Source organism: Notamacropus eugenii, chromosome 4, assembly GCF_028372415.1.
Source record: "Notamacropus eugenii isolate mMacEug1 chromosome 4, mMacEug1.pri_v2, whole genome shotgun sequence".
Taxonomy (NCBI): domain Eukaryota; kingdom Metazoa; phylum Chordata; class Mammalia; order Diprotodontia; family Macropodidae; genus Notamacropus; species Notamacropus eugenii.
This window is the reverse complement of record NC_092875.1, coordinates 168,203,064-168,222,300: the sequence shown is the minus strand read 5'-3', so window position 1 is coordinate 168,222,300 and position 19,237 is coordinate 168,203,064. Positions and strand designations below refer to the sequence as shown.

Here is a 19,237-nt window from a genome sequence, read left to right as displayed (position 1 = left end):
GATAAGGAAAGGAACACCAGGAGGGAAAGGTATCCTTTTTGGTAGTCGTAGAGCAACCATCTTTTCCAGTTTAATTTCCTGTTATTATTTTTCACATAGACTATTCTTGTCCTTATCCTCAGAAGGCAGCTAGGTGATAAGAGTGATAAGAGTGCTGGGCCTTGAGTCAGGAAGGCCTATCCTCCTGAGCCTGACACTAGCTGTGTGATCCTGGGCAAGCCACTTAACCTTGTCTCATTCTCCTCATCTGTAAAATGAGCTGGAGAAGGAAAATAGCAAAGCACTCCAGTTTCTTTGCCAAGAAAGCCCTAAATAAGGACATAACTAAACATCATTTAAAAAATTATTTTTATTTCATTGAATATCTCCTAATTACATGTAAAACTTTTTAAATAATCATTTAAAAAAAATTTTGAGTTTCAAATCCTCTCCCTCCCTTTTGCTGTCCTCCCCTGGCTGAAATTAAGCTATTTAATATTGATTATACATATGAGGTCATGCAAAACATTTCCATATTAGCCATGTTGCAAAAGAAAATGCAGACAAAATAAAACAAAATAAAGAAGTTTTAAAAAAGCATCCTTCAGTTTGCACTCAGAGTTCATCAGTTATCTCTCTGAAGGTGGATGGTGTTTTTCATCTTTAGATCCTCTGGAATTGCCTTGGATCCTTATCTTCATCAGAGTAGCTAAATATTTTACAGCTGATCATCTTACAGTATTATTGTTACTGTGTATAATGTTCTTGTGGTCCTACTCACTTTGCTTTGCCTCAGTTCATGCAGATCTTCTCAGGTTTTTCTGAAACCATCCTGCTCATCAGTTCTTATAGCATAATACTATTCCATCACAATCATATACTACAACTTATTCAGTCATTTTCCAATTGATGAGCTTCCCTTTAATTTCCAATTCTTTGACACTGCAAAAAGAGCTGCTATAAGTATTTTTGGTACAATTAGGTCCTTTTCCCTTTTTTAAAAATCTACTACAGACTTAGTAATGGTATTGTTGGGTCAAAGGATATGCACAATTTTATAGCCCTTTGGGCACAGTTCCAAATTATTCTCTAGAATGGTTCACAACTCCACCACTAATGCATTAGTGTCCCAGTTTTTCCATATTCCCTTCAACTTTTATCATCTTTCTTTTCTCTCATGTAGCCAGTCTGACAGGTGTGAGGTGGTATCTCAGAATTGTTTTAATTTGCATTTTTCTAATCAATAGTGGTTTAGAGCATTTTTATGTGATTATAACTTTGATTTCTTCTTCTGAAAACTACCTGTTCATTAGCACTTCTCAGCAATACAGTGATCCAAAACAGTTCTAAAAGACTCATGATGGAAAGTGCTATCCACATTCCGAGAAGGAGCTGATAGAATCTGAATGAGGATTGAACCATACTGTTTTCACTCTTTGGGTTTTTTTGTGTATTTTTTTCTTTTGTTCTGTTTTTTCTTTTACAACATGACTAATGTGGAAATATGTTTTACATGATTGCATGTGTATAATGTTTATCAAATTGCTTGCCATTTTGGGTGGGGATGAGGGAAGGAGAAAAATTTGGAACTCAGAATATTAAAAGAAATGCATGTTGAAAATTGTCTTTATAAGTAATTAGAAAAATAAAATAGTATTTAAAAATAAAATAAAGTAAAAGAAAAACTCTTTATATCCTTTGACTGTCACTGGCTGCTTATTAGCCAAATTGGACTATTCTGTTCCCTGAACTTGACAGGCACATCCTGCTTCTATACCTTTGTTTTTTTTATTCTCCAGTACTCCTTATTCACAGTCTCTGTCAACATCTTATCCATCCAAATGCAATTCCCTTTAAGAAATCTTTCCTGATTATCCAAAGGATGTGATATTTCCTGCCTCTCACCTGTCATACCGCTATAATTATAGTTCTTTTATGGTACTTATCATTAACTTTCATTATTTTTATTCATTTTTTAGCCTGATTATAGCTAGGTCACTGTTAGTGTGGAGAAGAAATCTCCAGAAGGGGTCGTGTTATTCAGATTTGCACTGCATATTTCCACTGGACTATAACCAGTTACTACATTTTATGTAAAACTCCTAGTGGGAAGAGACTATTTTACTTATTTTCTTTGGCTAGAATAATGCTTTGAATTGAACTGTGCTCTCAGTGGGAACAGGGAACAGAAGCAAAATATAGTCTCTGACCTTAAAGAATTTATAGTTTAGTTGGAAAGATAAGATTAACCCCTATTCAAATATTTCATTCCTTACTTCCTATTTTCCTTCAATAGGTCTTTATTTAGCACCAACTATGTCACTGGCACCACTCCTCTAGGTGCCAAGTACACAGAGACAAAAATGAAAGTCCTCACTCTGAAGGAGTTTATGTTTTACTAACAGCAGTGTGAGGTGAGGATAAGATAAGAGTAATTCAACATTATATATAATTAAGCACTTAACTGTATGATATAGAGGTCTGAAGGTGAAATACAGCCATCTTATTGCTTTTGTAAGGCCTTTGAGGCTAGATTTTACATTTTTAAATGTCTTTTTTACAATGCGCATTTTAAGCATCTTACTGTATTTTAAAATATAAAAGTCATTCTTGGCTTGGGCAGTACAAAAAGCAGGCTGAGGCTGGATTTGGTCTTCAGGCAATAGTTTGCTGATCCTTGATAGAGACTCTAAATGTAATGAGATTTCAAAGGGTTGGATCGCACAGGAAAGACTTTATCGATGAGATAAATCTTGAGGGATAGAAAGGACTTTTGACAGATGGGCTGAGGATATCTGTGAAGAGGGGATAAAAGGTAGAATGTAGGACAACAGAATGATCAGGCTACAGATCACATGTAATATGACTGTATATGGTAGAAAGGTTTGCTCTACTCTTAATGAATACCTCTGGTAATTTAAAAAAGCTATCTTTAAGGCAGTGGTGCTATTTGGTAGAGGTAGTTTTGGTGTTCCTTGATTCTCTAATCATCACATGTTTCTTTTTCCAAGCCACTCATTTTGCTCTCTCTCTGGAATGACGAGGGTCATCCTGTTCTTCAGACCTATGCCAATGACAAGATTAGCTATTAGTGATATTTTGCATACTTGATGAATAAATAAAGCAATTCAGGGCTTGGGAGATTTTTGGCATAGGAATGAGAGATGTAATGTTGGGAGAGGGAAAAAATCATTACTTAAATCCTTCCTAGGACTTCTGGTGGGGTAATGGAATTTTTTTGTAGCTTACATTTATCTTCCAATTCCTATAGGTTGAATTTGAATGCATAAATGAAAAGAAGAGGCAGAAGAAGAAAAGTTACAAAAATTCCGGTATTGTCAGTGTGAAACATTGTGAGGTCAGTACTAATTGGGCTAATTGCTTTCATTTCAGGTCAATTTGAAAAGTTTTCCCTGTTCCCTGAGCCAACATGCTGTACGTCTGGGCACCTGAATCTTCATTGTGTTTTGAGATGTTCAGGGAGCAGAGGGGAATAGGGATAGTGAGTTGCAACAAAATATTTTAAATGGTATGTTTAATTCAGGAGTCAAAACATCTCAGAAAGTGTGGGGGCATTTGCCTAAAGACCTGTAGGACACTCCACATATTTGGTACTTTTCCAGCAGAAAGCAGATAAAAATTATGGCCCAGTATCCCTGCACACGGTGCCTAGCATTTTCCAAGCTTACTGAAGTGCGACTAGCCTGACCCAGTTTTGTCCATCCTGTTAATCTTTTCAAGATGAGAAGATTTAATAATGTTTTTTTTCCCCAGGCTATATGTTTCTGAGACTTCTTATTATATAAGATGGTTGTTTCCTGTTTTATTTGGATGTAAAAACTACAAACAAAGCCCTTGTTACTTTACCCACTGTTAAATTCCTAAAATTAATCATTGACTTTTCCTCATTTTTGGTTGAGGTGACATTTCAATCCTACCTTTTTGGAAGTAAGATCACTACACTGAAAGTAAAATGTAATCCTGACATATAATCCCACCTAGAACATCCCTGGGATGTTGAGCCAAGGTGCCACCATTAATGTTAGAAGGTCTTTCAGTGGAATAAGAAGTGCTGAAGAACTGATAAGTAGAGGGCTGGCTTTGTGTGCTAAAATCCAACCAGAATGGAATGAGTTGGCATAGCAATGAATTTTGTGTTTTACTAGGGAGTTGGCAAAGAAAGTAAGACAAAATGGATTAGCTTTGCAAATACTGTAACATGAGTCTTTATTCCCATGTATTTGGAAGGAGGTATAAATTCAGGAATAGAGGGACTAGTGAAGCAGAGACATCATAGACTAGAATTTAGCACCAATTTGCATGTATTTACAGTTTATTCAGTTTGGCTCAGCAAGATAATTTATGTCCTCTTTAAAACCTAAGTGAATGGAACTCCTTGTTCTGTATTTTACAAAGGGAGGGTTTTAACTTTAACTGTCTGTGTTTAGATTACAGTGGAATGCACATTCCTTGACTACATCATGGGAGGATGTCAGCTGAATTTTACAGTACGTGAAATAAATTTCAGTGTATATTGAACTGAATTTTATAAGGTGGGCTGTGATACAAAGGCTTGACTGCCTGTCTTAAAGCTGTTTTTGTTTGTTTGTAACTGAATGTGTGACCAGATTTTCTGTAAATTCATTAAATGTGCTCTGCCCATATCCAGTTTCTGAGCTTGTCACAAGTTTTCTGTTTTATGAACAAGAAAATCTGTCATTCCTGAGAGCAAGCAGACATGTATAGAATCTGTGCTCATTTGGTAATAAACAGTAATTCAGAGGACTGTTCACTGAAAACGGTGACCATTGTAGCACATTCACAAAGTTAAGGGCTAAGTGCAATAGAAATTCACAATTTAAGGCTTCTGGAATAATGGGAACAGCAGGTATGTGTTTCATGTAAATAGTTTGAGAGGTAGTTTCATGATGAGGCCAAGAAATACTCTTTAAACACTAGATTTAATTGTCTACAGAAATGCCAAGGCATACGCCTTCTCTTAGAGCAGTCAGTAACAGACTTAGTGAGCAATGGGTTTGGTGCAGGAAATTTTTCCTGAGGTCAAGCACTGACTTCTGTGCCTTCCAGCCTTGGCAGTTATCCTACCGTTCATTGCAGGTGGGAGTAGACTTCACTGGCTCAAATGGTGATCCTCGATCTCCTGACTCTCTCCATTATATCAGTCCCAATGGAGTTAATGAATACTTGACTGCTATCTGGTCTGTTGGGATGGTCATTCAGGATTATGATACGTAAGTCCCAATTGAAATCCTATCTTTTGCAGGAAGCCTTTCCCAATCCCTCTTAGTTCTGGTGCCATTTCCCTGTTAATTATTTCCCATTTGTCCTGTACATAGCTTTTTTGTGTATATTTATTTGTGTGTTGTCTCCCCTGTTAAATAGTGAGCTCTTTGAGGGCATGGACTGTCTTTTGCCTCTGTTGTATCCTCAGTGCTTAAGTACAATGCCTGGTACATAGGAGGTGCTTAATAAATATTTATGGATTGATTTTAGAAAAATCCCGGCACATAGAATATGTTCATAAATGTTTGTTGATTGATTTTAGAACAATGATGGCATTGATTTTTATAACTGCCCAGAAAAAAATCACCTGCTTTTATTCCATTCATTCACTTAAAAAGTACGTACAGTGCCTGTGAGGTGCTAGGTGCTGTGCTAGGCATTAGGGATACAAAGTGAAAAATCAAAAGACATGGGGTAGAGTGGATAGAGCTCTGGGCTTGAAATCTGAATTCAGATTCTTCTTTAGACGTTGAGGTGTGTGACCCTGGACAATCCACTTAGTCTGTGTGGACCTTATTTGTAAAGTGAGGGTGTTGGATTCAGTTCCCTCTAAAGTTCCTTTCAACTCTAAATATGGTGCTGCAAAGTAATTTCTGCCCTCATGGGGTTTGAATTTTAAGACAGACTATTTTTTTTCTTTGTCCCTATAGGGCCTAGCAGGATATCTGGTTTATAATATGCTACTCAATAATTATTTGTAGTTGTTGTTTTATAGTTTCTCTTTACAAATAGGTGAGCATTAGAAAAAGTTTTGTGTTACCAATTTCTTTCTAGGTCTGTTATCTCGAGTGAATGTGCTTTTAATTTTTTCTACTAGCTCTTGTATGTTTAAAACTGTTGGAGACAGTCATTAATCTGCCTGATATTCAAAGAAAACAAAACATTTCATATTGTTAAACTTTATTTTTAGTGATAAGATGTTTCCAGCCTTTGGATTTGGGGCCCAGATACCTCCCCAGTGGCAGGTAAGAAGTACTTTTACCCCCAGAGCTCCCTACTTATTGAAATATGAACAAAACCTTATTCTCTTATTTGTGTGTTGACAGGTATCACATGAATTTCCCCTAAACTTTAACTCAGCAAATCCCTTCTGTAATGGTAAGTTTTCACGATTAACGTGAAGATCTTAAGCTGAAAGTCTCAGTGGCGCTGATTTTTTACATAACTTGAAATCCCCCTCTTTTTCTCTGAAAATTTTATGTTTGGTGGTAGAAAAAAAGAGGAGCAATAATTTCTGTGAAATTTTTAACACTAAATTATTTAAGTTGAAAAATTGCATTATCATTCTTCTTATAATTTTAGGACAAATAATAAAAATATTTATAGTATTTAAAACTTTTTCCAGATCCTGGCAACAAATGTCATTATGGATCATATTACTGTTTTCAATATCATTTTGTGTTTTTGTTGCATTTTTGACTTTTTAAAGCTCTTGAATGCACATGTTATTTTGACTAAGTATAACAAAAACTGATGAAGACAGGCATTAGTTCTGTGATGTTATTGGTTTGGGGAACTGCAGGAGGAAAAAAACTCTCTCTCCCAATATAGATTGTTATCTTCTCTACAGTTACGGCCTTAGGGAGTTGCCTAGAGCTCTGAGAAGTTAAATTCCTTACCCAAGTTCACAAAGCCAGTACGTCAGAGGTAGGTAGGCCTTCATACTGTCAGAAACAGCTCAACAGTCAGTATACCATGGTGCCTCTTGGTTATAAATAACCTAATTCAGTGAACGCTTTCCAAAATGAGTTTCAACATAATGTGCTCTCTAAAGAAAAAAGATTGTGTGTTGTACATCTTTACTCCTGAGCAATACTTTAGGGTTCTAAAGGTAAAGAGATCCCCACACTCTTGGTTGTAGATAAGGAAATTTCTTCCCTTGTTTTAATTTGACACTGAATCTCAATTTCATAGAAACTTGTTTCATTGGTTATTTCATCCCCAAAAGGAAGATTGTGATTTGATGAAATTGTAAGCTGATAAACTAAAAGCAGTTATTGCTTTGCTTCAGAAAGGTTGTATTCTTTTTCTTATTCTGATTAACAGATGTTTACAGGGTCTGAATTGAAGTGCTAGCCAAGGAAGAGAGTTTTGTAGATAATTTGACATACTTGGTGACAATTACTGCTTTTGTTCTGTAGGAATCCAAGGCATCATAGAAGCCTATCGGACCTGCCTTCCTCAGATAAGACTTTATGGGCCAACTAACTTTTCTCCAATAATAAATCATGTGGCCAGGTTTGCTGCTGCAGCCACTCAGCAACAGACAGCATCAGTAAGTGGCATCTTGTGGGCCAGAGGGTGTATTTCCCCCTTGGTCATGACTTTTATGACTTGAAAACAGTGGAAAGAATGCTAGATTTGGGGTCAGAACCTCTGAGCTTGAATGCTAGATCTGCCAAATACTACTACCTGTGGGACTTGGGCCAAGTCATTTAACTTTTCTGGGCCTCAGTTTCCTCAGCTTTTCAAAAGGGAGTTGAGCAACATGACCTCTAAGCTTCTGTCTAGTTCTAAAGTTATGATGATAGATTTGTTTGTTAACTGTGAATATTTGGTTCAACAGTTTTATTTTTCTTTTTTTCTCAATGGGAAGGGAACAGAGAAGAGGGGAGCTGGGGATAGAGTTGTAAAAGATAAGGACGAAAAGAAGAAAGAGAGAACTTTGAGTTTTAGCGAGCTCCATGATAGGATGAAGGTCCTTCTCAATGATTCCATTTTCTCTGGCCTGTGTCTGTTTAGATGAGACATCTTTTTATGAAGAAAGGAGGGAACTCGCCAATGGGAGACAGGGAGAGTCTAGTGGAGATATAGTCCAATGTCAGAAGACCACAGGGGTGGTTGGATGTTCTGGGGTAAGGAGGCCCCAGACACTGTGGGAAGTTCCAGGATGATAGCAGCAGAGGCAGGGTTTTGAAGCCCAGAAAGTGAGTAACAGGGCCAAGAGGGGAATGCATGACTATCCCTGGCCCATGGTGATTTGGGTGAAATTCTTTAAAAAAAAACAAAACAAAAAATTTTTTTCCATTTGTTTTAATTCTTCTATGCAACATGACTAATGTGAAAATGTGTTTAATAAGAATGTATGTGTAGAACCCATATAAGATTTCATACCTTCTCTGGGAGGGAAGGGAAAGGGAGAGGGAGAAAATTTAAAACTTATGTGATTGCTGAAAATTGAAAACAAATTAATTAATTAAAAAAAAGAATTTATGCTTCCATCAGGGCATGTCATCCATCCATCACAGGTCTGGATCTCACCATGCCTTAGTTGATGGTTTCATGAGATGCTTAGCCAATAAGCAAAGGAACCAAGGAATAGACAGCAGGCAGAGAGAGATAAAATCTTCATGAAAATTATAATAAAAACCCTGTTCCTAACTCTAGTCTTGAGTAGCTTTAAATTTATCTAGATTGGTCTTTTAAACACAGGCATATGTGGAAATTTGTTTTGCTTGACTAAACATGAATTGAAAAGGGATTTTATATGTTTAATATGACTGTATGTGTATGGCCTATATCAGATAGCACACTGTCTTGAGGAAGGGGAAAGGAAAGCAGGGGGAGAAAATTTAAAACTTAAAATCTTATAAAACTGAATGTTGAAAACTATAAATAAATCAAATATTTTTTTAAAAAAACAACTAAATTTATTTTTTATTAATTTATGAAATAAACATGCATAACACAATATTAACATATATAATGTAACATAATATAATAAACTGCAAATCTATTATGTATAACTTGCTATTCCGTTTAACCATGTAATAAAGTTATCATGCATATTTCTTTGTTTCCTCCTCCCCTCTCCTCCAGGTGACTACCATTAGATACAAATAAGTGTATATATAAAATCATTCTCTATGTACTTCTATTTATCAATTCTTTCTCTGAATGCAGATAGAGTCTTCCTTCCTTCATATATCCTTTATAGTTAATTTGGGTATTTATAATAGTCAAAATGACTTAGTCATTCAAAGTTGTCCTTAACACAATATTGCTGTTACTTACCCAACATTCTCATTCTTTATATGAAGTCAGCGACCTCCCAAGAGCCAATCCTCTATGGATAAGTGGTCAAAGAATGTGAACAAGTAGTTCTTAAAGGGATTGTAAGCAATAGGGCCTGGCTCTTAATAAATGCTTTTTAAATTAAATACTAAACACTATTCCAAATCACAGATAATGGAGCAGAACAGACAAGTATATGTAAGCCCCTACTATGTACCAGGCACTGGGCTAAGCGTTTTACAAGTATAGTTTCATTTGATCCTCATGACAACCCTAGGGAGGAAGGTGCTATTATTATCTCCATTTTACAGCTGAAGAAACTGAGTCAGAGATTAAGTGACTTGCTCAGGGTCACACAATTAATAAGTGTCTGAAGTCAGTTTTGAACTCTGGTCTTCCTGACCCCGGTGTACCATTGTATCCATTGTACCACCTAGAAATATAAGTTAAATACAACTCTGAAATTTTGATTCAATTTCATTCATATTTAGCAAAATGGCAAAGGTAACAAAAAAGGACAGAGATAGACATTGTTGGAAGGGCTACAGGAAGACAGGAACACTAATAAACTGTTGGTGGAGTTGGAAATTGGTTGTACTATTTTGGAGAACAGTCTGGAAGTGTGCCAAAAACTGACCCAGAAATCCCATTTGTAGATAGGATGTCAAAGAGAGAAAGACCCATATATACAAAGATATTCAGGCAGAGTCTTTTTTTTTTTTTTTTGGTAGCAAAGAATTGTAAATAAAATGGATATCCATTGTTGGTATGTGAATGTAATGAAATATTGAGGCTTTAGGAACAACCACTCTGAGAAATATAGAGAAAAACTGGGAAAATGTATGAACTGATGTGGTCAAGTATGCAGTGAAGTGGCTTCTATTTGGCACATAGTAGGAGTGTTGGAGCTAAGGAGATCTGAGTTCAAATATTACCTCAGACACTTGCTAGCTGTGTGATCCTGGGCAAGTCACTTAACCCTTTTTGCCTCAGTTTCTTATCAGCAAAATGAGCTGGAGAAGGAAGGAAATGGCAAGCTACTTTAGAATATCTGCCTCCAGTGGGGTCATGAAGTGTCTGACATAGCTGAAATGACTAAACAATGACAAATTCACAAATTCCTCTTGATTGATTACACTGTACATTTACTTATACATTTAATTTTATATATATACATAAATGTATGTATCTTTAGTTCTTAAGACTAGGAACTGATTTTTTTTCCTTTTTCTTTGTAGAAATCCTAGTTTGTTTTGCCTTTTCTGACAGTGGGATGGCAGGACAGAATTCTGTTAGTGCTTAAGATGTGGGACCCTCAGGTCAAATCTGTTTTATGGACTGTTATTACAGTTCTTTAAAAACCTTCCCATTTTAGTTTAAATAGCCTTTCTCTTGCTTTCTGTGCCAAGTCAATCTGTTGTCCAGGATCTTAATAGATTGTATTCCAAGGTTATTCCAGTAGTAGGGGAACAGTGGGAAAGAGATCAAGTAACCTTAGGAGCATGATAAAGCAGCAGAGGAATTAGTGATAACCTTTTGTGTTGTTTGTGTTGGGTTCTGCCTGCCAGCTAGATCCCACCTCTTCTCTATCCTTTTTAATATTATTGTTATTAATAGCTGGCTTTTATTTAGTGCTTTAAGGTCTGGAAAGTGCTTTACAAATAGAATCTAATTTTATCTTCACAAGAATCCTGGGATCTAGGCAGTTTCTTCCCAGGTTTGTATGGCTAGTTTCCTAGCGTAAAGATAAGGTGAGGAAGACTTCACTCTTTCTGTGTGAATGTTTTAGATATGCATTTTTTTCTTTACCTTCCATACTGTGGTAGTTCTAATATTCTAGCTGAAAATCCCATTTTCTTATTCATCTTAAGCTTGCTTGGAGTAACTGAGGAAAATGTTTAATTTGCTTTCTTGCAATAATCAGTTTTCACATGGAAGTATGTTTTGCATGATTACCCACATATAAGCAATGTCAGATTGCCTACCATATTACGGATGAAGAGAGAAAATTTGGAGCTCAGAATTTAAAAAAATGAATGTTAAGAATGAGGATAATAAATCCTCATTTCAGATAAGGAAACTGAGGCAGACAAAGGTTAAGTAACTTGCCTGGAGTCATACAGCTAGGAAACCTGGGGCAGAATTGGAAGTCAGATCTTCTTGTTTGCAGGTCCAGTGCTCTACCCACTGCACCATCCAGCTGCTTAGCTTGTCCTTGCTGACAAACCATTTGATTACGAGGGTAACAAAGCTTGTCTTATTTTACAGCAATATTTCGTGCTCCTGATCATCACTGATGGTGTGATCACAGACCTTGATCAAACCAGGCAAGCCATAGTGAATGCTGCCAAACTCCCCATGTCCATCATCATTGTTGGTGTTGGAGGTGCAGACTTCAGTGCAATGGAGTTCCTTGATGGTGATGGTGGAGCACTCAGGTCCCCAAGTGGTGAGACTGCTATCAGAGACATTGTTCAATTTGTTCCTTTCAGACAATTCCAGAATGTGAGTATCGCCATCCTCCACTCCTCCTCCTTTTCTTCCCTCTCCCCGCCCCATGTGTGGAGTTGAGTGTCCTGACTGCAGGACCTCTGTGTTGTTCCACAGCTGGCCAACTGAGTAGATATCCATGCTCAGGGACGGGGTATGTCACATTCTTTGGCAATCTTGGGTACATCATTTTCCTCATACAGTTCTTGAAATTTCTGTGCCTGTGCCCCTCTGCAGTGCTTTTGGGCAGTAAGAATCATGCGTACTCCATGTTTTTAAGTCTGTCATTGTTTTTCTAGTCAGAGGCTCCTTTGATACATTCCAGCATCTATGGTCTTAACCATAAGACTAAGAGGGAGGTGGTCTAGTAGGTCTCTTAAATTTTTCTGGGCCATCGCAGATGTATAACACATCTGTTTTTCTAATTACTACAACAGAGATTAGTCACCTTTTTTCCCCCATCATGATCCTTTTTGCATTCTGATGGAGCCTTTTTTTCATAGAATAGTGTTTTTAAATGCGTAAAACAAAATATTTGGATTTGAAAGAAAACCAAAGATGAGTAAAAATAAAGATATAATTGTCTTCGGATCCAAGTTCTGGACCCCCTGAATCCTAGGTTTCATCAGATTCCCAAGGAGTCCTAAGACCCTAGGTTAAGAATCCTTGCCCTAGAAGGAGTGGCAGTTTCTTCCCAGGTTTGTATGGCTAGTTTCCTAGCGTAAAGATAAGGTGAGGAAGACTTCACTCTTTCTGTGTGAATGTTTTAGATATGCATTTTTTTCTTTACCTTCCATACTGTGGTAGTTCTAATATTCTAGCTGAAAATCCCATTTTCTTATTCATCTTAAGCTTGCTTGGAGTAACTGAGGAAAATGTTTAATTTGCTTTCTTGCAATAATCAGTTTTCACATGGAAGTATGTTTTGCATGATTACCCATATATAAGCAATGTCAGATTGCCTACCATATTATGGATGAAGAGAGAAAATTTGGAGCTCAGAATTTAAAAAAATGAATGTTAAGAATTGTTTTTACATGTAATTGGGAAAGAATAAAAAAAAACCCACAATGATCAGTTTTTTTTTCAGGTTTGTTGTCCAGTCTGTGTGTAACAATCTTTGGTTACCTATTAGTTTTCAATTCTAAGGTGAACAAGTGTTGGGTGCTGTTTTTCTAGTCCTGTCACAAATGATCGCATGAAAAAAGAATGCCATGTTTTTTTTAAAAGGAAGTGCACTAGGCTTCTAACTTATACTGCTCCTTATCTTGATGATGCCAAGATAAGAAATGAGCCTCGAGCCACCGAAGGAGAAAATGGAATTTTTTTAGTGTCAGGCAATCTTGTCTAAGTTAAGGTGCCTAATATGTTGTTTAAATGTATGGTTGCTAACAGACATTTGCTTGTTTTCTTTTTCTTTCTTTCTTTCTTTTTTTTTAAACAAGGCTCCAAAGGAAGCCCTTGCTCAGTGTGTCCTGGCAGAGGTTCCTCAACAAGTGGTGGGTTACTTTAACACATACAAACTCCTCCCTCCAAAGAATCCTGCTATGAAGTAATGGAAACAGCTCAGGAGAATTCCTTTATGCCAGGTGGAGCTGGGAGTGCATTATCTCTCCCCAAGATGCATTCACCAGTGTTGTTTCATGTGGCCCATTACGGTCTTTCTCTGTGTGACATGATTCTTTTTTTTGACTTAGAACTGTATCTGTTTTAATGCATTTCTTTTGGAACATCATTTTTGTATATGCTTGTGGATTTCTTCTTGTTTAACCTGAAAAGTGAATCTCTGTGTAATCAAATCAGTAATTGGTAGGGATTGACTGAGGCCTGTTTGGGTTAGAAAGTGGCAGTAAGATGACTTTTGCTTGTGATGAAGTCATTTGTGAATGATGCTAAGTCCCTTTGCTGGAACAAATGTTACCTATGAACTGCTAAGCTTTGCTGTTGTCTCAGTCAGTATATATTCTACATGCAAGCTCCCACTTTTGATCAAGATAACGCTGTTTTAGTTGAAATGATTTGGGGGTCCTTCTTATACCTCATTATTGCCCATAGAGTGTCAGTTTTCTTCACTTGCCTCTACATAATGCTGTAATCTATAAGCCACATCATTAGGTAAATTAGTGCTTTTGCCTTTAGGGGAAGGCACAGATTTAGTTTCTTATTAAACAATCACTAAATAGATACCTGTTATAGACAAACAATCCTCTCTTGCCTTTTCTTTTTTTGGCTCTTTGAAAATAATTTTTTCATCATAGAAGATTCTGAAGATAATCAGGTTGAAAGTGGGTCTTCTTTAACTGCTTCAGGCAAAATGGAAGATCCTTTAGAAATTAAAGACATAGCTTTTGTTCTTATTGCTGTGGTTCCAGATCTGCTCAGTTGGTAAGGAGCAGCTCATGTTACCTGTGTCACATGTTTGAGGTTGATAAGTCAAGAGATCTAATGAGAAGAAGACTCATCAACCACAATACACTTAGGAATAGCTCAGTGCCTCCACTGTCCTGGAAGCCAGATAGCCTTTGCTTTCTTTGTAGCTCACTGCTTTACAATTTCTTACACACCACATGTTAATCAGTGCCAGGGAAATGAGTTTTGCCTCATTGTACAACATTTTTTAAGAGAGAATTTTTTTTTCTTGAGAGATAATAGTAGTTTCCTACTAATTAATCTATTATTTTATAAGAATATTATTTTTTAATGACAAGATGTATCCTACATTCAAGTATAAAATCTTTCAGAAATAAAAAAAATTGTTTTTGAGTCATCAATCAATCGCATTTGGGAAGTCTTTTAAATATCTTCATTTTTTTTAAGCCTTTGGAAGCTTTGTGGTAATGGACAGAAAACCAAGCTCAGTGCTGAAGATACCTGTGTTCGGGTCTCATTTTGGAAATGTACCTGATGTGTGACAGATTGCTTCAGTTTTCAGTGCTCTAGGTAACTGTCTTAGACTGTATGTCTCAGAGAAGGAATTAACCTGGACTTGTGAAGGGAGTTTCCTCTATCAACCAAATCATGGGTCCAGTCTCTATCTTTGTGTTTTTACTCAAAGTAGAGTCCTCTCCATTCTGAAGACTGTTTTTCCAGAATACACTGGGTTAAAGCATATTTCTTCTTCATGAATTGCTTTGGAAAAATACCCAGCATTAAAACTCTGGACATATCTAGTACCACCAACATATGTATATCTAAAACAGCATTAAATCCATTAACATAAATGTATTTATAAGCCCTTTAGCATATACTTAATACATATTAAAAGTACAACACTGAAAACCAGTACATATTTTACATGAAAATTGTGTGTGTGTTAATGGTTTTTTTTGTGTTGGTCCAAATATACATGTATAAATAAGGATATAATAGGTATATATACCTATATATCCTTTAGTCTAGATTTTTAGTCTTGTTGAAAATTCTCCAGTTCCTGGGTCTAGTTTTATACACCTTCATTGCAGTGTGGAAGAGAGAACTAGGGTTTGGCAAACTCAGGCTTCTTTAAAGTGACTGGATAGTTCAATCTGAGATGGATTTTACTTGGCTGCCATGTTGTGTTTGCCTGAGTAGACTAGCTGACTGACCTTGCAGAAGCCCCTATAAGTCTTTGGAATTGGGCAAACCACTATTAACCAATACTCACCTAATGGCATCTTACTTCTTGTGGCCTCACGTCTTGTTGGCAATCCTTTCTTTAGTCTATATTCCTGCTGTGTAGTGAATAATGGGTCATTCTTTTACTGTCTTGGGGCTTGAATTATGTGAAAAATGGCCCCCAATTTTTCTACTTCATTTAATCAATAATCAGCTAACATTTATTAAGCACCTGCTGTGTGCCAAACACTGCACTAAGTGTTGGAGATGCAAAAAAAGTCAATGTAACATTTAAATGAACAGAGGGCATTTAAATCACCCAGGTCCCTAGGCCAGGGACACCACGGAAAAAAACAGATTTAGAGTTTTCCTGTTTTTATACCATTTGCTTGGAATGTTCCTCTCAAACAATCTGATGCCACTGAGTTCATGGTTAGATGCTACCGATGCAGAATAAGGTGTTGTAAGGTAAATTCTTGCCTATTTTATATGCTGTATTAAAGGCATTCACACTTCTATTTTCATCACTTTATGAAAAGCATGTAGTTTCAATAACAATCCCTATCTCTTCTGCCACATTTGGATTGAGCTTTGTATTTTAAATGACCTCTCCCTTCTTGAATTCATGTTTCTAAAGAGGATATTGTGGAATTGATTTTATATGTGTGTGTATATATATATATATGTATATATATACATATATATATATATACACACACATATATGTATGCATATATATATATATATATATATATATATACACACATATATATATTGAATAGATCATGTCATCTTAGCAGCTGTGCAAGTATCCAGAATAGAAACTTACGTCCCTAGGGCTGTCTCCTGACCAAGGTTTTTGTTTTGACAAAATTGTACACAAACTAGCTTAGCTAGTTTGTGCCACCTTGTGGTAAAACTTCAGAAATGAACTTCCTATAAACTTGGGAAATGTAAACCTCAGATCAGTGATTCTCAGACTTCATTTCATGGTCTTTCAAATGGTTTTTAAAGTAAACTTGATACCCTTCCTTCTTATGCTCTATTTTTGACACACTTTTCAGATCTCCTTCTTTACTTATTTAGGAACTCATTATCTTAAAACAACAAAAACCAAAACACTATTATTTTTTGCAAAATTTCTTTGAATATTCATGGTGTGCCAGGGTAATTATATGGCAGGGTAACCTAATACTTTGATTGAGAATCAGATTTAGACTGTTCATGAGCATTTATAAAAGCTGTATTTGCTAATATATGAATATGTATAATAGTCTCTAATATATGGCCACAACTTTTAAATGTATCTTCCCATTGATTTATGATAAAGTTGATTCTGGATGTAAGCAGTATGGTGTCTTGGTTTCATTGTGGTCCTGACTGAATCTCTTGTCTCTCTTTGCATGATGCCTGAACAACGAAAGGAAAAGTAAAACACTGAACGAAACCTTATTTTCACAAAGAATTTGGGGTTTGTCATTTTACTGAATTTAGTCAAACTGGATTTTTAAAATTCACTTAACAAATATTTAATACATGCCTATTACTGGAAAAGACTGTACTAAGTAATAAGGGAGATATAAGATATGCTTTTTGTCCTTAAGAAGCTAATAGTCTTAAGCTAAGCTAATAGAGAAAAGAGCCAGATAAGTGGTAGTACTTAATAAATGTTTCTTGAATTAAATTGTGTAGACAACATAATTAAAGTAATTAAAGATCATCTTCCTATAGTCAGAAATGGCTTGAGCATTGTGACTCCCATATTTGATTGGTATTATAGGAAAATGTTGAGACAGCTAGGTGATGCAGTGGATAGAGCTCTGGCCTTGGAAGCAGAAAGACTCATCTTCATGTATTCAATTCTGGCCTCAGACACTTCCAGCTCTGTGGCCAGGACACTTAACTCTGTTTGCCTCAGTTCCTCATCTCTAAATATGAACTGGAAAAGTAAATGGTAAAGCATCCCAGTATCTTTGCCATGAAGCGTTGAACATGACTGAAAGTTGTTGTTGTGACCATAGCCACACTTGTGCTGACGTGATCTTCTTTCCAAGGTTACAACCTCTATTTAAATATTGAATATGCCCATTCTGAAACTGGGTCCTGTACTGTTGATCATTGTACAAGGCAGAGGGAATGAAACTCCACTTTTGTATCTTGTGCTTCAGGTGTGATAACTATATTTTTGTATAGATGGAAGCCATAATGTCCATAGTGGGAAAGCAAAAGAGCTCAGTCGTACAGCTTCCTTGAATTATCCAGTCTTATATGTTAATTCTGCTATCCCTTTATCTTTGTGATCAGAGGGGAGCAGGATGATGGTCATTCTACTGGGCACATGTTATAGAAAGCCTTTTCGAGTTTATCTTCAAAATGCAGAAGAGATATAGGACTACAGTTAGCAGGGATGGAAGTGAAGATTTTGAGGGGTATGTCTATAGGTGCTTTGGAGTGATTCCAAGGAAGAACCTTCCTTTTGAGTTTTCCAGTGACTTCTGTACAGTGATTATTAAAAGATTTATTGAGTGAATTCTACATAAACTCAAATGAGCAGAATTATGGACTCAGGTCTTTTTTCCCTCAGCTACTCTGGCTCTTCACAGGTATACATACAGAAACCCTGCTGCCCCCCACCCCCATCTCCTCAGGTAGGTGAAGCATAAAGACTCCTGAAAGGCACACCATAGCTTTATTTCAAATACTATGGAAATTTAAAAAAAAAAAAACCATACCTTACATCAAATCTCTGCTAGCACAACTGTTTCACTAGTGATAAACACTCTCCTGCCCTCTAACCACTCCTTTGTCTCCTTTGGTGGTTCTTCCAAATCATGCCCTCTAATTGTAGGTGTCCCTCAGGGTTTTGTCCTGGACCCTTCTCTCATCTTCCTCTATACTCCCTCACTCAGTCATCTTATCAGCTCCCATGGATTTAATTACCAGCACCATATTTATGGTCCTCAAATGTACATATCCTTCCCCAAACTCTCTGCTGATCTCCAGTCACATCTCTACATCCTCAGAAATCTCAAACTGAACGTCCTCTAGGCATCTTAAACTCAATACGTCCAAAACAGAACTCATTATCTTTTCCCCAAACCCTCTCCACCTCCTACCTTCCCTATTACTATTAAGGACAACACCATCTCTCCTGTTCCTCAGGCTGTCAACCTAGGAGTCATGCTGGAGTATTCACTATCTCTCATCACCCATATCCAAACTGTTGCCAAGGCCTGTTGATTTTACTTTCACAACATCTCCTGAATATGCCCTTTTCTCTCCTCTGACACCATTCCAGGGCAGGCCCTCATCGCTTCATGCCTGGATTATTACAATATCCTGTTGGTGAATTTGCCTGCCTTGAGTCTCTTTCCACTTCAGTCCATCCTCCAGTCCATTCAACCGCTAAAGTCGTATTTCTAAAACTAAGTCTGATCATGTCACCCTTTGCTGACTCAATAAACTCTGGTGGCTTCCTGTTGCTTTCAGGATCAAATACAAAATGCTGTTTGATGTTCAAAGCCCTCCTTCTTCCTCCCTCCTTTCCTCCCTCCTTCCCTCCTTTCCTCCATCCCTTCCTCCTTTCCTCCCTCCCTCCCTCCTTTCTTCCATCCCTTCCTCCTTTCCTCCATCCCTTCCTCCTTTCTTCCCTCACTCCTTTCCTCCCTTCCTCCCTCCCTTCCTCCCTCCCTCCCTCCCTCCCTCCCTTCCTCCCTTCCTCCCTTCCTCCCTTCCTCCCTTCCTTCCTTCCTTCCTTCCTTCCTTCCTTCCTTCCTTCCTTCCTTCCTTCCTTCCTTCCTTCCTTCCTTCCTTCCTTCCTTCCTTCCTTCCTTCCTTCCTTCCTTCCTTCCTTCCT

General features: G+C 37.1%; 1 protein-coding gene across 3 annotated transcripts in view; it reads left to right on the top strand.

The window, feature by feature from the left end:
- The window catches only part of CPNE3 (copine 3), a 55,141-nt gene extending 40,583 nt beyond the window's left edge, over positions 1-14,558 (top strand). For all 3 annotated transcript variants that reach the window (XM_072603629.1, XM_072603630.1, XM_072603631.1), the window contains 8 exons: positions 3,251-3,337; positions 4,428-4,487; positions 5,098-5,231; positions 6,194-6,248; positions 6,330-6,381; positions 7,425-7,558; positions 11,566-11,802; positions 13,233-14,558. In XM_072603629.1, the coding sequence (XP_072459730.1) occupies positions 3,251-3,337; positions 4,428-4,487; positions 5,098-5,231; positions 6,194-6,248; positions 6,330-6,381; positions 7,425-7,558; positions 11,566-11,802; positions 13,233-13,343 (870 nt within the window). In that variant the 3' untranslated portion in view covers positions 13,344-14,558. The remainder of the gene's footprint in view (positions 1-3,250; positions 3,338-4,427; positions 4,488-5,097; positions 5,232-6,193; positions 6,249-6,329; positions 6,382-7,424; positions 7,559-11,565; positions 11,803-13,232) is intronic.
- Positions 14,559-19,237: the final 4,679 nt, after the last annotated feature.